General features: G+C 34.5%; 1 protein-coding gene across 1 annotated transcript; it reads right to left on the bottom strand.

Annotated features, from left to right (window-relative positions):
- Window positions 1-2,054: 2,054 nt before the first annotated feature.
- LOC104885597 (uncharacterized) lies at window positions 2,055-16,269 on the bottom strand. The gene is made up of 4 exons (XM_010670265.4): window positions 15,646-16,269; window positions 12,405-13,160; window positions 5,543-6,190; window positions 2,055-3,093 (listed from the first exon to the last, which is right to left on the bottom strand). Exons 1-4 carry the CDS (start codon window positions 16,117-16,119, stop codon window positions 2,320-2,322), a joined length of 2,652 nt encoding a protein of 883 aa, XP_010668567.3. The 5' UTR covers window positions 16,120-16,269; the 3' UTR covers window positions 2,055-2,319.
- Window positions 16,270-17,626: the final 1,357 nt, after the last annotated feature.

Genomic DNA, 17,626 nt, shown 5'->3' on the forward strand with positions numbered 1-17,626 from the left:
CCCCGGATTGAGAAAAAATTGCGGTAGGGAAGTCTGTCATGCCAAAGAAACCACATGAAGAACTTTATTTTAGGTTCCATATTTACTTTCCAAATCCAAGAAAGATGCCAATGTTTCCATCTCTGAGGTCATTCCTCTTAAGATGCCAGATCTCCCATTTACAATCTCTTATTCAGATCTTCTTGAAGGAGAAGAAATATTCATCCCAATTTCTCAAGCGCAATATGCAGAACTTGTGAAACCTTGGGAGGACGCCATTATTTGTAAAGTTGTAGGGATATTTCTTTCCCACGGTTTTTAAAGAAGGAACTACAAAAGATGTGGGATTGGGATAGTTCCTTAGAGATGGTCTCTTTGGGTAGAGGTTTATACTACATTAAATGTCGATCATCAGAGGATAGATCAAGATTAATAGCCGGGGGACCCTGGTTTGTGTTGGGTGACTGGTGTGGATCCTGTTGTGGCAACCAGGATTTAAGCCTTCCACCACTTGCATCACTCAATACCCTATTTGGATTAATATGCCTGAACTTCCCGCGGAATTGTTCCATAAAGATGTTTTGGAAAGTACCGGAAATTCTATTGGCAAGATTATAAAGACCGATACTCATTTTTTGGTGGGAGATAGAAAATGTTTGCTTTAATTTGTGTATTGATGAATGCGAACAAACAAACATTTCCTTGAGCGTGGATTGAGGGAACTTCCCAAGAGCATGTCTATGGTGAAGGGTCGTGGGTTTGCTCGACGTGTAAAATAGTGGGGCGTAATACTAGACTAATACTAACACTAGCTAGCTTGATTCAATCCGGCTAACTAAATACGTGACAAACAATAATGGTGAAAATGTATGCTAGACTAATACTAACACTAAACTATAACAAATAACAATAATACACAAGATGAACCCAATTAATAAAGCATCTAGAATTAAGCATCCCGACTAGCACGAGCAATACATGAATAGTTCCGATCCCATCCTAATAAGAGTATCAATTGTCCAAAAGGAATAATGCACCCTAAAAATACTAAAGGCCTCTCCCGAGTACCAATAGTTACTCTAATCAATCATTCAAACCTATTCACATGGAATCATGCAAGAAAAGAGACACTAAGAAAAGCATCACAATATAAATTCCCATAGAGATATTCATACCCTTGATTGAACCAACCAATCCATCTAGATTCAATTCTCATTGAAAACAAGACATAAGGTCTCAATTCAATATCACCTATCCCTAGTATGATAATGAAAATAAATACAATTCAATCAAGCAACGACAATTAATCACATTAAATTGTGATTAGGGGAGAATTCATGCATTAAACATTGCTAGGGCTCAACTTAACCCTAGATCATGGAACTATTCACTCATGGTTGCAATAACAAAACAATTCATTTATAAATAAGTAAGCATGATAATAAATAAAAGAGAGAGAATTAGAAAACTTAGTCTTTTACTTTAATGAAATTAATCCAAGGTAGCAAAATTGTAGATCTCAAGTTAACAATAGAGTTTTTCTCTCAAAGCTCTCTAAAACTAAATAATTAAAACCTAAGTGTCTAAATAAAACTTCTCAAAGGGTATTTTTAGTTTCCTAAATTAATAGGACAACTTAACGAAAATTCGTCAGAAAGCAGGTCGCCACGAATGTGTCAAATATGATACGGTCGTGTCGACCAGATATTCCAATATCAGTCGCCAAGCCAAAGTTCCTGATTTCGGAAAAATGGAGCAACACAGACGTGTCACTTATGACACGGACGTGTTGCCTTGGAAAGCTAAGATCAGTAACAAACTGATTTGTAATAACCTATCAGTGGCATTAAAGAGAACTCTAACTTATCAATAGCTCATTGGCGCATGCTCTGTCTTCACCCCCATTTGCGTTCACAAATTAGAGCCTACACATAGGAGCATAACGTGGATCATAATCCTGTAAGCACATAATATACAACTTGGAATAAAACAACAAATGACATCTTCATTGATAAAAGCAACATACAGTACAAGAACATAGTATTAGTATGTTACAAGAACATAAAGGTATATAAAAATAACCTTAGCCAGGAGCAGAATACCAAACATTGCATGTCAAAAAGAACATGGAGGCAGAATAAAAACAACATTAATGCCCATTATTGTCTGTAGTCTATGGGTTTTATAAATTCTAATAGATCTGCCTTTGAATTATGATTGGGAAAACCAACCATAAATTCAATTGTTAATCTATCTTACTAGTTACTGGCCGGTGAAATACCAAACATTGCATGTCAAATCAAGTGTCAATGAGAAACCTCTTGAAATCAAATTGGATCTTTAAACTGGTGGGTAGTTTCTAGTCTTTGTGTAGGTACTTCTGATTCCTTGTATCACCAGGCGTATTGTTTGCTTGATCAGTTTAGTGAAGAGGCGAAGGACATGCCCAATTACGAGTAGTGCTAACAAAATTATCCAAACACCACATACGAGAATTATAGTTGATAAAACAGGATTTTTGGTTTTGGCGGAAGCCAGGTCCTTTGGAGAGGATAACAGGTCTTGATTGAAGAACACAAGGAAGTAAACTGAGACTACGTATGTCATTGTTGTTGCTGTTACCGCGATCCACATAATTACCATTAACATTCCCATGATGAGTCTCACACAAGGAAGTCCGCTTATGAGAAGAATTATGACAGTTAGTGATGAGACCAGTCCTATGGTGTTGGAGATGAGAAACACATCATATATTTTATGGTTAAGTTGTCCTCCTTCAACATTAGCCATTATTGAAGTACCTGCTATATGGCCATTGTTGTTATCTTGCCATACACCTCCAGGAGGGTTGATTCCGGCTTGGAATGCCATAGTGGCTATTAATGACGACACCACCATAAGAGCAGTACGTTGTTTCTCCAACCAATCGCGGCTTCTTTTTCTGGGTTTTTGTAAAACTTTTGCTTTTGACACTTTGGCGCGCCTTAAGGCTAGCCAAATTCCCCCATCATGACCATCTTTCTTGGTCTGGATGCAAGTGTCCATTGCAGTTAAGCCATTGGTGTTGATTTTGTTTTTGTCCATCCTCTTGTCCTTGAGTAAGAACTTTATGGTCTACACATATAGTTAAAGTGCAAAATTAACGTAAGACCTTATTGTTGCATTTCTTACTTGTAAGTTGCCAAACAATAATCTGTGTTAGGGAGTAGGGACATACCATAAGAGAAAACGACATAAATGTCCTGAGCTAGTACTATACAAGTATGGAGAATAATTGTGTTAACCTTGAGTATGTTAACCCGACATTCAATATATATAGTGTTTTATACAGGCCTATGACTAGTTACAGACTATTCTATCTTTTTATTATCTAATAAGTACATATTTGTTAGGGGCATACCAGATTCTTTGAGTTGTACAATTGTTGCAGCAACATGCTAGTTGCAAGTAACATACGATAGTCTTTTTCTCCAAGGTGTTGAGTTCTATGGAGGTGTTTTCTAAGGTTGGAATATTTGGATTCTTTAGGATTTGTTTGATATATGTTTGAATAAGTCTTCTTCTAATTAGATAAATGTCATAAGCAATAATTGTGTAAGAGTATGAATTTATCCATCTCATTTTGACGAAATAGACAAAAGCCTACACTGGCCTTCACCGAAATTGTACAAATAATGATTTAATCTTTGCATATCAAAGCTGGGATTACCCGTAAAAAAAAGCTGGATTTTCAGATCGAACAATAACTTTCCTTGAACAAAATTTTACAAATTCAAATACTTAATAAACTTGGCATCACAAATCGAAGTTGATGTTTGTTGATTCGCTAACCTAATTTTTCTCTCCCGGTCCAAAAAAACCTTATTCTTCTCCTATGCAATTACTAATTAATTTTTCTATAAACAAAGTTTTTTTGAGTCTTGAGTACTGTTTAAAACAATAATATTGCTGATTACGACTTATTATTGATATGAAGTAATTCTTGTATCAAACATAAAATACTCCCTTCTTTAGTCATCTCATTAGGGAATAAAGTATTACTAATTTTTCTTTTGGATGATGTATAATTCTAGGTGGTCATGGGAGCAATATTTGTATGATATTCAACTCCAAGTCATGAGGTATCATTTTCGCTCAAAGTTTCCAACTAAACTGATTGACATCCACATGGAGATATCATTATAAATGGATTAGATATCAAATTTTGAAACAAGCAAGTCATAATTTCACAATGCAAGCAGTTCAAGTCTAGGTTTAAATATGTGGTCTTAAACTAAACATATTATGTTCTATGTTTTGTTCATTATGTTCAATTAGTATTTTTTCCCGGAGCGATAGATGTCCCATGTTAGTTACAATTATCAAATATATTATTCAAAAATTTCATAATTGATTTTATTAGCTTTTTATAATTTCATCGTCTAGTACGAAACTGTAAAAGGTACGTCAGTTGTGGCATGATAAGTTGTTTTAAAAAGCTCAAGGAATTGGGGATAAAAATAACAATTTCAATTGAATTCGGTAAGAGAATGTTATTATCATAATAATAGTAAAGATAAAAAAAAGTTGTCTATGTCTTTATAGTTACAAAAAATTATAGAATTTATTATGTTTGACTTTAAAATTAAAATGCAAAATTTCACTCAGCTTCTTAATTAAAAAACATAGATCAAGTTTTTTTTCTCTTTCATAAATGAAATACGTATTTTATATATATATATATATATATATATATATATATATATATATATATATATATATATATATATATATATATATATATATATATATATATATATATATAAGATAAGATGAAATCTCTTGCACAAGTGGGGGGATTGCGGATCCCATTTTGCAAGGGGGCAAGAATCAAACCCTTCGCCTCCAACCAGTCAACCTTGATTCTTAAATGGAATACGTATTGGTTTCGATAATAAGCAAGATTTCTACAAATGTAACTAAAAATGATCATAAATTGGGTGTTGGTTTATAATCTTATACTACCTCCGTTTCTTTTTAATTGTTACACTTTGACATTTTACACTATTCACAAATTGCACTTTGACCATCATTTGTGATTTATACGTGAATAAAAATATATTCATGTGGGGTTTTGTTAGATTCGTTTTCGTATGTATTTTATTAATATGTACTTTTTATAATTTTTACAAATACAAAACTAGAGATATATATCATCAAAGTTTTACATTGACATGCGTGAAAAGTGTAAGTGTAACAATTAAGGGTCCGTTTGGTTGGAAATATTTTAGGCTTGGAAACGGATTGAGATAACACACTCCCTTATTTTATGTTTGGTTGGGTTATCCATTTTTTTCACTCCCTTACTAGCCCAATTTTGATTCCCCCATCTTGAAACCCTCCTCACACCATAGGAAACAAAAAGTAAGGGAGTCATTAGGCCAATGATTCTATTCCTACATCAAAACAAACAAGTGTCTAAAGTAACACATTCCATTTCCATTCCATCCTTTCATCCCATTCCATTCCCTTTCCATTCCTTATTTTGAACCAAACGACCCCTAAAAAGAAACGGAGGTAGTACCTCGTAATGTTTTGCGGCCACTGCTAGGTGTAAGATGGTATTACCATCACTATCCTTGGAGTTAAGCAGCTGAGCATCACCCATAGTTCGAACCAAGAACACAAGAGCCTCGGACTGACTATGTTTCACGCACAAGTGTAAAACAGTTTCGCCATCAGTAGTCCGCTCTCGAGCTGCTTGTGGCGTAGCTCTAAGAAGCATTCCAAGCACTTGAATTTGACCATATACAGCTGCAACATGAATCACGTTCCTTCCATCTAGATCGCGCACAAAGCACATGGTAGGATTTATTTCGAGCAACGCATTCAATATCTCCAAATGCCCTTTTGCTGAGGCCATATGTAGGGGTGACCATCTTTTTGATTGATCAAGCTCCTCTGCTAGCTCTGGTTTGTGGCGTAAAATCTCTTTTATAAACTCCAAGTACCCATGGTTGGTGGCTACATGCAACGGGGACTGCACGAAACGATACGATTTCTCGATGATGCATCGATCGAGGATGAGGGGATCATCCCGGAGCAATTCATGTAAAGATGGTACGTCTCCTAGAAGTGCTGCATCATATAACCGTGTTGTTAGCAGCTGAAGTCTCTCTGTTTGTGATTCCATCTCGTTATATTTTATGGAAAGACAAATGCTAGAATTGTGAGAAATAAACAAGGAATTATATAGTCAAGTGATCAGTTTCATCTTTGAAACATTTAAATCACATTCATAGTCAATGTTCAGCACGAAAATTCAATAAAAAGCAACTTTAGCCTTTTTTTATCGCATTGGACTAGCGATAAATTGAAAATTTGATGGATACTGATAATTAAGTATTGGAAGTATACATTCTGAAAGGTCGTAAGTTTGTGAATTTATTAGAGATAATATGATGTGATTTTGATCGGGTCACTTGTTGCACTAGGCCCCTAATCGTGTAGATGTTATTCTAGGTAGGTGTGTTATTATATACTAGAGGGAAAAGGACGGCTAAGTTGACTCAATACAATTATCTAAACATGAATTTCTCCAATTTTATCTATAGATTATTCCATAAGGATAGGAGTTAGCTCAAGTGGGTAGAGCGCTCCCCCTTGACCCTTGAGGTCAGGGGTTCGCCAGCCAATGTGTTGGTGTTTCCTACAGGCTAGTAGCCTTGTAGGGGTCAGCCCTTAGGCTGACTTAATTTCCTAATAAAAAAAAACTTATAGATTATTCCATTTTAATCTCAATTACGGAGGTTAGAATCTCATTTTAAAGATGTATTAGGATTCTCTTTGTTTTTAATTTTTTTCTAATCCATTTCTTACCTTAAGATGATGGCCCTTAAGCTATCCATTGAATTAGAAAATGTAACATTCAAGATACCAACTCAAACACGAAAGGAGGCGAGGGAGGGGAAGGAGAAAGTTAACTGGTTAAAAAAGCACTTATCAGTTAAATGGAATCATTTTGGAAAGGTAATCTCCATAATTGAAATTAGTTCATAGTAATTAGTAGTTGAGAATTGAGATATTATGGGAAGAAAAGTTCCATAAAAATGATTAGTGTTATTAAATTTTCCTACAATTTTTATTTTAAATGGTTGAATAAGACTCTTTGTTTCTGAAAATTGTCAGGAGCCATCAACTTCTTATTCTAGCATAAATAAAAAAGTTTTCCGAGGGCGTGTTATTGCAAGGTAGTTTACAACCTTAATGAGAACAAAATAAATAAATTTATTGATAGACTCTGTAAATACTTCTTAGAAAGTCAGCACGAGTTCTAGAAAATTATCTTAAAATTTCATGTACGAGTCCGCTAATGGACGCTAGATAAGAAATATAACTTATATCTGAACAAGTTGAGTTGGCATTTTGTCTTGTGGATTTTATTTCACTTATATTTTCAACTTTAATAACAGTTATAGAGGGTGTTGTTTGACTTGTGTACTCATTTTCTCTTTTCTTTTTGGGAACTAGTTAAAAGAATTATGTGGTTTTAGCAATAATACGTTCAGTTTAATCTGCACTTATTCTGCATATATTCACTTATGTAGCAACCTCTGTCAAGCATAAAAGCGTTAAAGAACTTAACAGTTACTATTATTTGTGTTTCACTCATTGTGTAGATTATGTTGATACATTTGATGAAGCTAAAATTATATATATGCTATTGTTAAGTGATGTTATTTGAAGTTTCGCAATGGTTCAATCTGCAGCCTTCTCTTGGAAAGTGTTATGTTCTGCACTTTTGCTTCATTGTCTGCACTTACGATCTACATTGAATGAGATTGATAGTAACACAACGGAAATAGGAGCTATCACATGCTCCGAGAACCACCACTTAACCAGCTAAGTTCTTCCTTCCTCATATAATTTCCTTTCTATCAATGAGGACATTGATCAGTTTAAGTGTGGGGGAGACAAATGGTGAAATTTTTCAATTTTGAGCTAGAAATTTGGTGAATTAGCAAAAACATGAGAATGAATCGTGTTTTGTGGTGGCATTATATGATTTATAATTTTATATGTTAATTTTTTAGATTATATGAAAATGGGCCTGGGTAACCCAATAAGGAGGAGGAGAGTTTAGCCCACTTACAAGTTAGGAGGTTCCATCCTAAAACCAATTAGTGATAGGAGGAGTAACTCCTCATCTTATAAAGTGGTTTATTCTTTCCTCTTTCTCCAATGTGGGACACTCACAAGTGGACTTTCAATGGGTTTCAAAACACCCCCTCACTTGTGAGTGTCCTTAGAAATTCAGAGCTAACTGGAAAGGTCAGAGTAATAATCCAGTAGCGATCAAATATCCAGTTTAGACGAGACCCACAACCCGGGCTCTGATACCATGTTAATTTTCAGATTGTATGAAAATGGGCCTGGGTAACCCAATAAGGAGGCGGAGAGTTTAGCCCACTTACAAGCTAGAAGGTTTCATCCTAAAACCAATTGGTGATAGGAGGAGTAACTCCTAATCTTATAAAGTGGTTTATTCTCTCCTCTTTCTCCAATGCGGGACACTCACAAGTGGGCATTTAATGGGTTTCAACACACCCCCTCAAATGTGAGTGTCTTTAGAATTTAGAGCTAACTGGAAAGGTAATCATAAATAATCCTCTTAGGAGCTGGACATCCTTTCGAGGTAAACCTTTACCTAGTTGCTTGATTAGAGGCCCAGTTTAGAAGAGACCCACAACCCGGGCTCTGATACCATGTTAATTTTTCAGATTATATGAAAATGGGCCTGGGTAACCCAATAAGGAGGAGGAGAGTTTAGTCCACTTACAAGTTAGGAGGTTCCTCCTAAAACCAATTGGTGATAGGAGGAGTAACTCCTCATCTTATAAAGTGGTTTATTCTCTCCTCTTTCTCCAATGTGGGACACTCACAAGTGGAGTTTCAATGGGTTTCAACATTATATGATGAATACAGGTTCTAGTATCCACGACTTTAAGTTATGAAAAAAAAAATTAAGATATATCCTGTTTTTATGAGGAAGTAGTGTTGCCAAATTTTCTGTAGCATTTTTATTTTCTCATATACTAAAAAAAAATATGTGCTTTTGTTTGCATTAGTTTTAGTATCGTTGCATTTAATTTAGGATTTCCACCTCTTAATTTTATAAGGAATACCTATTAGTAAAAATTAATAAGAAACTCTAATCTAACTTGTTTTCAACCAAACAAAAAAAAATTATTTTAAAACAAAGATTTTGGGAATGCCTATGTGATTGGTAAGAGGATGGTCAGACTTGAGAGATTTATAATACAATTGAAAAAGAAACTATCTTACTTCTCTTTAATAAGCTGGCTAGATAGATAGACCAAAACCTTGTGAGCTTTTGAGCCTATTAGACTGACACATCGACATCAGTCTCATTATTTTCTTTCTTGTGTGATATCCTCAATGAAATATGGCTCTTGAACTTGACTTGGTACTCTTTGAAACATTTGTGATAAATGCTATGAAGAAATGATTTAGGCACTCTTTCCATATATATTTTAGCTCCAGAGATTTTTCTTTCATATAATATTTCCCTTTGTTTAGCCCTTTTTGAGCCTTAAAATCCTTATTTCTTTAATAATCATACATTACAAAAACCTCCTACATATTATACCCAAGCCTAGCTAAGGGGAGTTATTAAGATGAGTTTGTATTGTAAGTTTTTGTTATCGTGAAAAAAATATTGCCTAAAGAAAAAGGGAAGAAACAAAACATGGATTATGACATTGAAAAAAAAATTATTTGAGAAGAAAAACAGAAGAATAAAAAAAAAGTGTTTGAAGATTATATATTGGTGAAAAGGCTATGAATTATATGTGAAATTGTTGCAATTGCATTATTATTTGTGGTTGAGGATGAGGTGATATAAAAGAAATTAATGTAGTTGGAGACTTGGAGTATGATGTTCAATGTATAAAAGGAGCTTGTTGTGACTGAAACATCTCAAGTCATGTATTTTTGCTCCCTTTAGCTTGGCTTCTTTTTAACTCCACATTCCTAAATATTATCCCTACCCTTTAAACCTTAGCCATGTTACAACCTGTTAAAAGACCTTTTGTTCTTTATATATGTATCTTGTCACCATCCAAGTTGAGAACTGAGTCGATAGACAAGTTTAAAGAAATATACTTCATTTTGAGTCGACTTGGTTGTAGGTTTGAGTGAATATCATATAACCCTAAACACATGAGAGTTGAGTGATTAATTTATACTTGTGAGGGTCTATTTATTGAACTCAATGCACACAAAAGTGTGAATTCATGCTAGCTATTTTTGAGTTGTGAAAAGAACCATTTTTCATGAAGTATTATGAGTTTTAATAGTTTGAAAAGTTCAAATGAGACTATAGCATCCCCACTAATATTTTCTCACTGTTTTCATGACTAACTTTAAATGATTTAGTTTCTTATCTTGTACTTATTTAATTTAGTTATTTCCAATAAAGAAAATTGAGGTGGTATATTAGTCTTGCATTTAGTATTAAATTGCATGTAGTTGTCTATTAGTAATATTTTGATCGAGGGCGATCAAAAGCTAAGTGTGGGGGAATTTGATAAGTGCATATATTTCTATATTTTTGGCCCCTAAAATTAGTTTTATATTTGTCTTCTTTGTGTTATTTAATAACTTTTATTGACTTTTATTAATAAGTGGGTTATTTATGTTTATATTATATTTTATTAAATAATAGCTTAAATTGTGTGTTAATCTTATTATAGGTGATTTACAACTTTCTTTTGTTTAAAAAGACAACAAAGAACAAAAGAAAGAAGCAAAGCAAAGCAAGGACATTAAGGAGAACCCACTATACGTGGGAAGCAATTGTAAAATAAAGATGAGAAAAGAAAGTTGCCTCCCTTAACATTTCTTCTCACCTTCACGAGCAGATGTGCGGTGCCAAAGAAATAGGAAACTTTCCTATTTATCTCTTCCACGAACAGAGCACAAGAGGATGAATTTGTTTCCTCAATTTTCGAGATCTGATGGATAGCAAAATCACGGGTCTAATGTAGAGAATATGGGGAAATCCAATTGTTTCTTTCTTCTCTACAAGCAACTTCCCTAAAATTGATCATAGTTCGCGGGATTTCTCAATTGGGTATAAAAACCCCTAATGTCTACCGCAAGAGGACACACAAGTATCCACAATGTAAGGGTTTTGTGAGACAGTGAAGATGGTCCAAGTTCGATTGATGACTTTGGCGTTGAAGGCCTATGAAGGTGGACGATCGTTCTTTGTGGGTGAAATCGAAGGCAGCGGCTGCGTCGGCGGAACTCCAATCTATGAGTTTTTCCCTTCTTACTTTCAATTAATTAGTTTTTAATTGTTCTTGTATTCATGACTTCTTAATTTTAGATATAGTTTTCAGTTGTTTTGATGTTCTTATACTTTTAGTTCACAATAGTTGATTTATTAATTATTCAATTCATATTATTGTGTTTTTAATATAAATTTAATCTCTTTACTTGTGATTGTGCGCACGGTTACAAATAGAGAGTAATTAAATTATGCTAAGTAGTCATTAGGCACGGTGTTTAATGGTTATTTAGAGTTAACGTCTTAATATAATTAGAGTGAGCGGCTCACCTTAATTTTACTAAGTATATGAATTGGTCTAATAAAACAAGTTTGTTAGGGTTGTATTTGTCTTAGTAAGATCTAGTTTTCTAGTGAGCAAGACAAGAATTGATCGCGGCGATAATTCACCAACTTAATTGCTAAGTCGAGTACTAAAGGGAACTAGATTATAAGTATTAAACAATTGTTAATTATCTAATTAATCTATGATCGAACCGTTATGTTGGCTTGCTTGTTTGTCACTTGTACATATTTACATTTGTTATTAGTTATTTGATTTAGATTATTAGGTACTCTAGCTTGATTCCAAACCCCCCATTCTATGTAAATAATGTATATATTAGTTGTTATTATATTCTTTATGTGCATAATAGTTTATTTTTGTTTTAGTTAAGCTTTGAGAGTTAGGAATTTTAATACTTCTCGTGGGATCGATCCTTTCTTACTCTTTTACTAATTGTTATTATTTTTAAAGGACTAAGATAGGTATTATAAATTATTAATTTGTATACGGTAAATGATACAAACTAATAATACATGGATCTATCATTTCTTTTGTTAGGCTTAACTATTACAGACTGATGACACTCCCTTATTCATAATCATATATAACATGGGCAAATTCACCCACTCAGCTAACTAGTTTGATATGTCCACTATGACATTATTATATATCCCCCCTCCTAACTCGTTAAGTTGGAGAGAAGACAAGTAAAAGAAGTGTTAAAATAGAACACAAAACTACATAACGTAGATACAGAATTACATATATAGTAAAGCATACGGAAGAAAATAACACCAGTCTTGATTATGTGGTACTTGCTTGAACTGGGAAGCCAAGTTTCCTGAGGATCTTTGAGGGTAAGGTTGGTTTCCTCCTGATGAGCTTGACTAGGAAGTAAAGAGCATGTCCAATTAGCAATATCACGGTGATACTTAACCAAACACAAATGATAAATTTATCAGGCTTTCTTTCTTTCCTTGGATCAGTACCATCAGGCACCAGAGTCATTGCCAATGACATTGCATAAGTCGCCGTCGTCGCGGAAACTGCAATCCACATTGTTATCCTCAAAACCGCCATAAAAATTCGGCTATAAGGTAGACCGCTTATTAGTAGAAGGATGACACTAAGAGATGAAACAAACGCTATTGTGTTCAACACCATTACACGAGAAAACTGCTTTTTGAATTGATCATATAGTACTGGAGTACCTGCTAGATGTTCATAAGTTTTGGTGTCACTAGTTTCTTTAAGAAGTTTGTCTTCTTGCCAAAAACCACCAGGAGGATTAGTAGTCCCGAATTGGAAAGCCATGGTTGCTATCAAGGATGCAACTACCATTAGGGCGTTACTTTGGTTGTCCAACCATTTAGTTCTTTCTTTTCTTTTCAGTGCATCTTTTGCACGTAATGCTTTGGCATTTTCCAAAAGCTCCTCTATATCGTAATATCCATCTCTTCTTTCTTTTACAAGAATGCACATGTGACTGTCCAAAGCTGTTAACCCATTATTATTTACTTCGTTCTTTTCCATCTTTGGGCGTCCAAGCAACATTTCTACCATCTGCCCCCATGTCAAGTAATATCAATATGTCTATGAAAATTTAAATCAAATAATATAAACTTTGAGCAGTTCTCTCAAAATATTACAACATTTGGATTATTTATAATATTATCAATCTTTAAACCTACTTTTCCTAAAGTAAGTCAAAATTGCCGGTAATCTAGGTACTTTGACACATGTCTCTATTTCATTAGTCGTTTTTTAATTTTAATATAAATAAAAGAACAAATAAATACATTTTTTTTCTCCTCCTTCCCTTTCACAATACACAACCACCACCGGGTTTCGAGGGTGGCTGGGCTAGGATGGTGATTGCAAGTGGGGGTGGCTAGGGTGGTGGCTGATTCGAGGTTTCGAACAGTGACAGAGTCAAGATTTCAAAATCGCAGGGTCATGATGGAATACCACTATCTACCGGTGGCGCTGAAGAACATGAATTATCTTGAAATTTCATTTTCTTAAACATAAATTGTCGAAGATCGGGTTGTTTTTCCATTGTCTTTGATTTTTTTAATCTAGGTGTATCACTCATCGTTTCCTATATTCATTATTTAATACAAATAAATTAACACATATGAACTAACTATTAAACTATATGAAAATCAATCAATAAATTACCATTATAAAAAAATTATATCATCATAGAAAATTATAAATTAATTAACACTACCATCATAAATCAATTCGAAGGATGGTGGTTGGGGCTTTTGGGTAAGGCTGGTTTCTAGGGTTGGCAGCGGAGTGAAGGGGGCAGAGGCAAAGCCAACTGGGAGGACATAGGGATAGATTTCCTTTACTTTTAAAAAATAATTTCACGGTTTAAAAAAACGAAAAACAGAATAACAGACAAAGCCTTTGAAAAACGAAAAGTGAAAATCGAGAAACCAAGGAAGGAGATAAAGTTTGAAACGCTAACTCCCTGCCACGAGCAACGAATCGTTGAAAAGTGAGCTATGAGTCGCCGTAAAAAGTGAGGAACGAAGGAAGGAGATAAAGTGAAGAACCCAACCAAAGTGAGATATGATTCAAACGAAGGAAGAACATAATATGAGGAACCCACCCACGAGTCGTCGGATGTACGCTGCCAGCCCAGCTGTCCAGACGCCAGTCACTAGTGACTCAATAAGTCATTTTTTTCCTAAACCCGAAGTTTCAATTTTTTTTGAGGTAATATTTATTGATTGTAGAGTAAATTGACTTGTAAATTTTTATTTTTATCATTGTTTGGTTGTGATTATGGTTGAATGCTTGAATTAGTTGAATTGATTTGTTGTTGGTCATGAATTATTGAGTTGATTTGTTGATTCATGTTTTAGGTTTATTTAGTTTGTAATATCTAATTTGGAAATTGTAAATATGAGTTGATTTATAATTGACTAGTTTGGTTTGATAATGTAATTAATTCATGTTTATCAATTTAATTAGAAAATGTCTAGTGATTCACATTCACCTGATTCAAACAAGTCCAAGGCTAAGGGGAAACAATCCGATCTTGGATAATTTATGTTTGAAAGAATGAAATTCCAAGAAACATCTTGCTCTTCACCCACTCATAGTGAGACACCTCAAAATGAATCTCCTTAATTTCTCTTTGGATTGTAAGACTCTAAGCATTTTGGAATTTTGGACTTAAAACGTTAAGTATTAAACAATTTGTGTTGTAGTGTTTTTTTCTTAAAAACAATTTCGAAATGCTCGACGTCCGTATTTTGTCCCTGCACTTTAAGAATCCTGCCTCCGTCACAGGAAGAGGGTGATTTCCAAGGTACGAGATGGGGTGATTTTTTGGGGTGGGGTGGGTTGGGTGGGGTGGGGTGGAGGTGAGGGGGGAGGAGGAGGGGTGAGGGGAAGGGTGGTGTCCGATGGGGAGGGGGAGAAAGAGGCCGGGAGAATTCCTACGCATCACAAATTAAACTAAAAGGGTCAACAATGGTAAAGTCAAAAACAGTAATATGGATATAAGTGGTAAGGGGTAAAGATAAATAAGCTAAGGACTAAGGTAAAAGAAAAAGTCATAATACTCCTTCCATTCTCTTTTGTTCTTCTTTTTTAGAATCTTGTTACTATTCACAATTGAACAGAATCTTCTAAAATTATTTTCAACATATGATAAGAATAATATAATAATGTAGGGTCTTATTTGATTCGTCTCCATGAGTACTTTATTAATATTTAATTATTATAATTTTTACTAATATACAATGAAAGATATTTAAGGTAAAAAATGTGCATTGACAAATATGTAAGTTAAAATAGAAACAGCAAAAAGAAATAGAGGGAGTAATTTAATATCATATTTGATGACATATGATTTAATTTTACCCCATCAAAAATAATACATGAATCGCAAAAATTTTAGAATTCATATAATAGTAAAAAATTTCAACTTTAGTTGATTAGGATTTGATGTCAAATCTTGAGTCCTGCCTCTAAAAGATATTAGCCACTTAAAAAAAAATAAAAGATAAAAGAGAGAACAACTTACCTGACGTTGTTGACCAATGACTGCAAGGTGCAAGACAGTATTGCCATCATCGTCTTTGGAGTTAAGCAGCTCATCATCTGAATGATGTAACATAAGCTGCAGAGCTCCAGCTTGATTATGCTTGACGCACAAATGTAAAGCAGTTTCACCACGATTGGTCCGCACTCGAGTTGCGTGAGGGTTCGCACGATGAAGCATTTCAAGCACTTGTGTGTGACCATTCATGGCTGCAACATGAATTAGAGTCCTCCCATCTTCATCATCTGCAAAAATCATATTAGATTTTCTTTCAAGAATAGTTTCAATAATCTCTTTGTGTCCCATCTTGGCTGCTACATGTAATGGGGACTGCATGAAACAGCTTGATTTTTCCATGCATAGATCGAGGATGAATGGATCTTCTTGTAATAAGTTGATCAAGGAATCCACATCTCCCTTCAGTGCTGCTTCATACAATCTTGTTTGTCCTTCCATCTTATTTTTGGACAGGAAGCTATTGAAAATTCACTCAGCTATAGTAGTGGTCTTATGTTGTTTCATGATATTTATACTAGTGCTACAACATGACACTATCAATCAGTAAATCAGATGGGCAAGCATTGTAGATAGTGTTGCTAACTTATTCTAAAATGGCATCTCATAGGAGTATCAAAGTAAATAGATAAGTTGAAGATACCAAAGCTCACTGAAAACTTTGGTACCAAACTACTCCCTCTGTCTTTTTTTAGTCGTTACATATACTTCTTCACAACGATCAAGGAAAATGGTGGGGCCCACTGTGCAAAGAGAGTATAAATGTAAAGTAAGAAAGTTTACTTAAGTTAATAATTTTGGTAGGAAAAAGGGACTTGGCCCACTTTTTTTTTAACTGGCGGTTTTTTTTATGGGAATTAAAGGGGACTACTTATTCACTTTTGCTCCAAAACAAGATTTCAATGGCTTTATAATTTCAACATGTATTTAGGTTTTCCTCCAAAAAATTCATGGAACCAAGTTACAACAATTGTCAACAGGGATTACAAATCTCGAAAATTTTCATGGAAGGCAAAAGTAAAAAATTACAGCAGGAGTTGAAATCCCCCCCCCCAAAAAAAAATTATCCAAACTAAAATTGAATGTCAAATAGGGAAATTCAAGTTTTCGCCCCAAAATTTACACAAGTCACCAGCACAGTAATTTTATAAGCACACACATCAACCATTTCAGAGGCCTCATTTCACTTTTCTTCCATATTTCATCAATCCAACTTCATGAAGTAGAGAAAAACACAATCAACTATTGTAAGGGGGGTGGGGGTTTAGGGTGGTATCACTCTCAGCTTGACATCATTGAGTGATTGAGCTTACCTTTTTTTCTTAAGTTTTCATTGCATAAGTTGTTGAAAATTTCTCAGCCTGAACTTGTCTGGCATCCATAGCAATGCTACGGCTCCCCTATACAGTTCTACTGATAAAACTTCCACAGCTGCAACATCAACTGCTCAACCAAGAGAACAAGTCATCCCACTATTGATCTTAACGATCCAATTCCAGATAGAGAGGTCTCAGATTTGAATTCTCTGCCACTTGATGAATTCCCACATGAAGAAATTAAAACATCTTCAATGAATAGCAAGTGAATGAAGATGAAGAATTAGTGCAAAAATGGTTAAGTGATGCTTCAGATGTAGGCATAGAGTTTCAATGGACATATTCTTGATCAGAAGATGAGCAATAATAACAACAACCAAAAGTTGCACAGAAGAGAAAGAGCCATGTTATAGACAATTCAATGAGAGGCCATGTAATGTGGCAGACAAGTTACAATAACTTGTGCAAAGAAATGAACATGGCTATAAGTTACCATGTGGAACATTGAAGAAGATTGCATCAGATTTCAACACTTCAAGGTGGACAGTCCAAAAAGTGTTGAACAACAAATCCACAACAACACAAACATTGATGTCAATAACAAGAGGACAAGCAGAGTTGGAAGAAAGAAG

The sequence above is a fragment of the Beta vulgaris genome, chromosome 2 (assembly GCF_026745355.1).
Source record: "Beta vulgaris subsp. vulgaris cultivar EL10 chromosome 2, EL10.2, whole genome shotgun sequence".
Taxonomy (NCBI): domain Eukaryota; kingdom Viridiplantae; phylum Streptophyta; class Magnoliopsida; order Caryophyllales; family Amaranthaceae; genus Beta; species Beta vulgaris.